Source organism: Curcuma longa, chromosome 8, assembly GCF_044706935.1.
Source record: "Curcuma longa cultivar G26 ecotype Majalengka, Jawa Barat chromosome 8, ITB_CL_G26_1.1, whole genome shotgun sequence".
In the NCBI taxonomy this organism is placed as follows: domain Eukaryota; kingdom Viridiplantae; phylum Streptophyta; class Magnoliopsida; order Zingiberales; family Zingiberaceae; genus Curcuma; species Curcuma longa.
This window is the reverse complement of record NC_133868.1, coordinates 6,433,945-6,436,652: the sequence shown is the minus strand read 5'-3', so window position 1 is coordinate 6,436,652 and position 2,708 is coordinate 6,433,945. Positions and strand designations below refer to the sequence as shown.

The 2,708-nt window shown below is 50.8% G+C and overlaps 1 protein-coding gene across 2 annotated transcripts; it reads left to right on the top strand.

Annotated features, from left to right (window-relative positions):
• LOC141833364 (sugar transport protein MST1-like) lies at positions 1-1,703 on the top strand. Of its 2 annotated transcripts, XM_074720784.1 has the most exons (3): positions 1-95; positions 180-1,126; positions 1,193-1,703. In XM_074720784.1, the coding sequence occupies exons 1-3, from the start codon at positions 44-46 to the stop codon at positions 1,634-1,636; spliced, it is 1,443 nt and encodes a 480-aa protein (XP_074576885.1). In that variant the 5' UTR covers positions 1-43; the 3' UTR covers positions 1,637-1,703. The 2 variants fall into 2 exon arrangements, with proteins under 2 accessions (XP_074576885.1, XP_074576884.1); XM_074720783.1 differs by having other exon boundaries at positions 1-1,126.
• Positions 1,704-2,708: the final 1,005 nt, after the last annotated feature.

The following is a 2,708-nucleotide window of genomic DNA, read 5'->3' as shown; positions in this document are numbered from 1 at the left end:
TCCCTCATTCCGGTAGAACAACAGCAAAGCAGAGCAGAAGAAGATGGCCGGAGGACGATTCACCCTTGATCCGGGACCGGCTGATGATTATGGAGGTAAATTGACAGCTTCTGTGATCGTCACCTGCCTCATGGCCGCCTCCGGCGGCCTAATTTTTGGATACGACATCGGGATTTCAGGTGGCGTCACGGCCATGGAATCGTTTCTGAAGCAGTTCTTTCCCGGGATTTTGAGGCGGATGGCGGCAGCGGAGTCCGACGAGTACTGCGTGTACGACAGCCAGTTGCTAACGGCGTTCACGTCGTCTTTGTACGTAGCCGGCCTGGTAGCATCGCTGGCCGCTGGGAGGCTCACCCGGGCAGTGGGAAGGCAGAAGGTGATGCTGCTCGGAGGGGCCACCTTCTTTGTCGGCTCCATCATCAATGCTGCGGCGGTCAACGTGGAGATGCTTATCTTGGGGCGGATACTGCTCGGCTTCGGTGTGGGTTTCACCAACCAGGCGACTCCGGTGTACCTGGCGGAGACGGCGCCGGCGAGGTGGCGAGGCGCCTTCACGGCGGGGTTCCAGTTGTTCATCGCTGTCGGAGTGGTGGTGGCCAACCTCACCAACTACGGCGCCTCCCACGTTCGCGCCTGGGGGTGGCGCCTTTCGCTTGGCCTCGCAGCCGTCCCCGCCGCGGCCATCTTCTTCTTCTCCCTCCTCATCCCTGACACACCTAGCAGCCTTGTCGCGCGCGGCAGGATCGACGACGCGCGCGAGGCGCTTCGCCGCGTCCGTGGCGGCGATGCGGACGCAGAGCTCAAAGCCGTCGAGCGTGCCGTCCGCGACGCAGCCGAGATGGCGCAGGGGGCATTCAGGCGGATCGCAACGCGGCGGTACCGGCCGTACCTTGTGATGGCGGTGGCGATTCCTCTGTTTCAGCAGCTTACGGGGGTGATCGTAATCGCCTTCTTCTCGCCGGTGCTGTTCCGGACCGTAGGGTTCGGGAGCGACACAGCGCTCATCAGCGCTGTCATTCTTGGCGTCGTCAATCTCCTGTCCCTCCTCGTCTCCTCCATCGTCGTCGACCGCTACGGCCGCAAGCTCCTCTTCATGACAGGCGGCGCCCAGATGATCCTCTCTCAGGTATTTTAATTCTAAGTGTTCTCATGCTCTGTTTCTTGACTAATTTGCTTCAATCAAATTCATAAGGTGGCGGTGGCGTGGATCCTCGGAGCCGCCGGGCGGGCAGCGCTGCCGCGGGGGCACGCAGTGGCGGTGTTGGTGCTGTTGTGCACGTACGCGGCTGGGTTCGGGTGGTCATGGGGTCCGTTGAGTTGGATCGTCCCAGGCGAGATCTTCCCAGTGGAGGTGCGGTCGGCGGGGCAGAGCATCAGCGTCGCCGTAAACCTAGGGGTAACATTCCTGCAGGCGCAGGTCTTCCTAGCCATGCTCTGTCGTCTCAAGGCCGGCACCTTCGTCTTCTACGCCTCCTGGGTGAGCGTCATGACGGCGTTCGTGGCTGTCTTCCTGCCGGAGACGAAGGGGGTGCCACTGGAGGCCATGCCGGCGCTGTGGGCCCGACACTGGTACTGGCGCCGATTCCTGGTGATAAATGACGTCATAGAGCAGAATTATGAGGCACTATCATCGTAATAAATTACATATCCACTTTAACCATCGTAACATTAAAAAAATTGATAAATCATAATCAGTCTGAAGATAATCCCTGACGATCCGGTTCAATCCCTGGCAATTCGATCCTTCCCTGGGTGGCCGATCGAAACTACGTACAGGCTTCCACTAGTTGTGTATCCTGTGACCATCACATGCTCAATATTTGTGAAAATATATATGCCTGCTTGGTTGGATATCACTGAATGCATATATATATAAGTGCCACTTCTGTACCGAAAGAAAAGAAACAAGATATTAGATGTCTAACAATATAATTAATTCAAGATTGAAGCATGCATATATATTTCTTGATTATAATAGACCATGCATGGAAATATCCACTTATCATTTAAATTTGCAATTATATAATTACTTTGCACATACAATTTCGATTGCGTTGCGGCGGGAGATTTCGGTTGCTATCAATTTGATCGATGTTCGAGAGTTGCGTCAGACTCTAGACTTGGGAGTCGGCTCAATGTCGATCGTTTCTCTAGTCCAGGGAGTGAATTATATATATATATATCCAGCCTTAGCTTGCTCCACCGCTGCTTTCGTCATTATCGGAATATCGATCGATTTGTATGTCCTTTTGTTTCTGCCCCCCGACCACGATAGCCTGCGCTAGTTGGGTTTTGCAAGCTTAAAATATTTATTACTAATTAAGTTTATAAAAAGAGTATAAAGTGTATTTTAATCATCTTAAATATATTACTTTTTTACTAATGCACTGATCCTAAACTCAATGTATCTCCCCAGCTCTTGACCTTCTTCATTGCACATGGACGGTTTGCTTTATTTATCCAACTAGATCCGATCCCGATTCAGAATCGATGGTTTGTCAGTTCGAAACCATCGGTTTGATGACGATTTTCAACAGATCGATCTTTAATCTTAAGTGTCCAAGATAATTATAGTTTATGATTCGATTCACGATTTGTCACAGTTTAATAATATTATTTTTTAAAAATTATGAATTGATATAAGAATAAAAAAGAATTTGTACTTATTTAATTTGTTTATGTATCCTTATGATATAGGAGAATCAAAG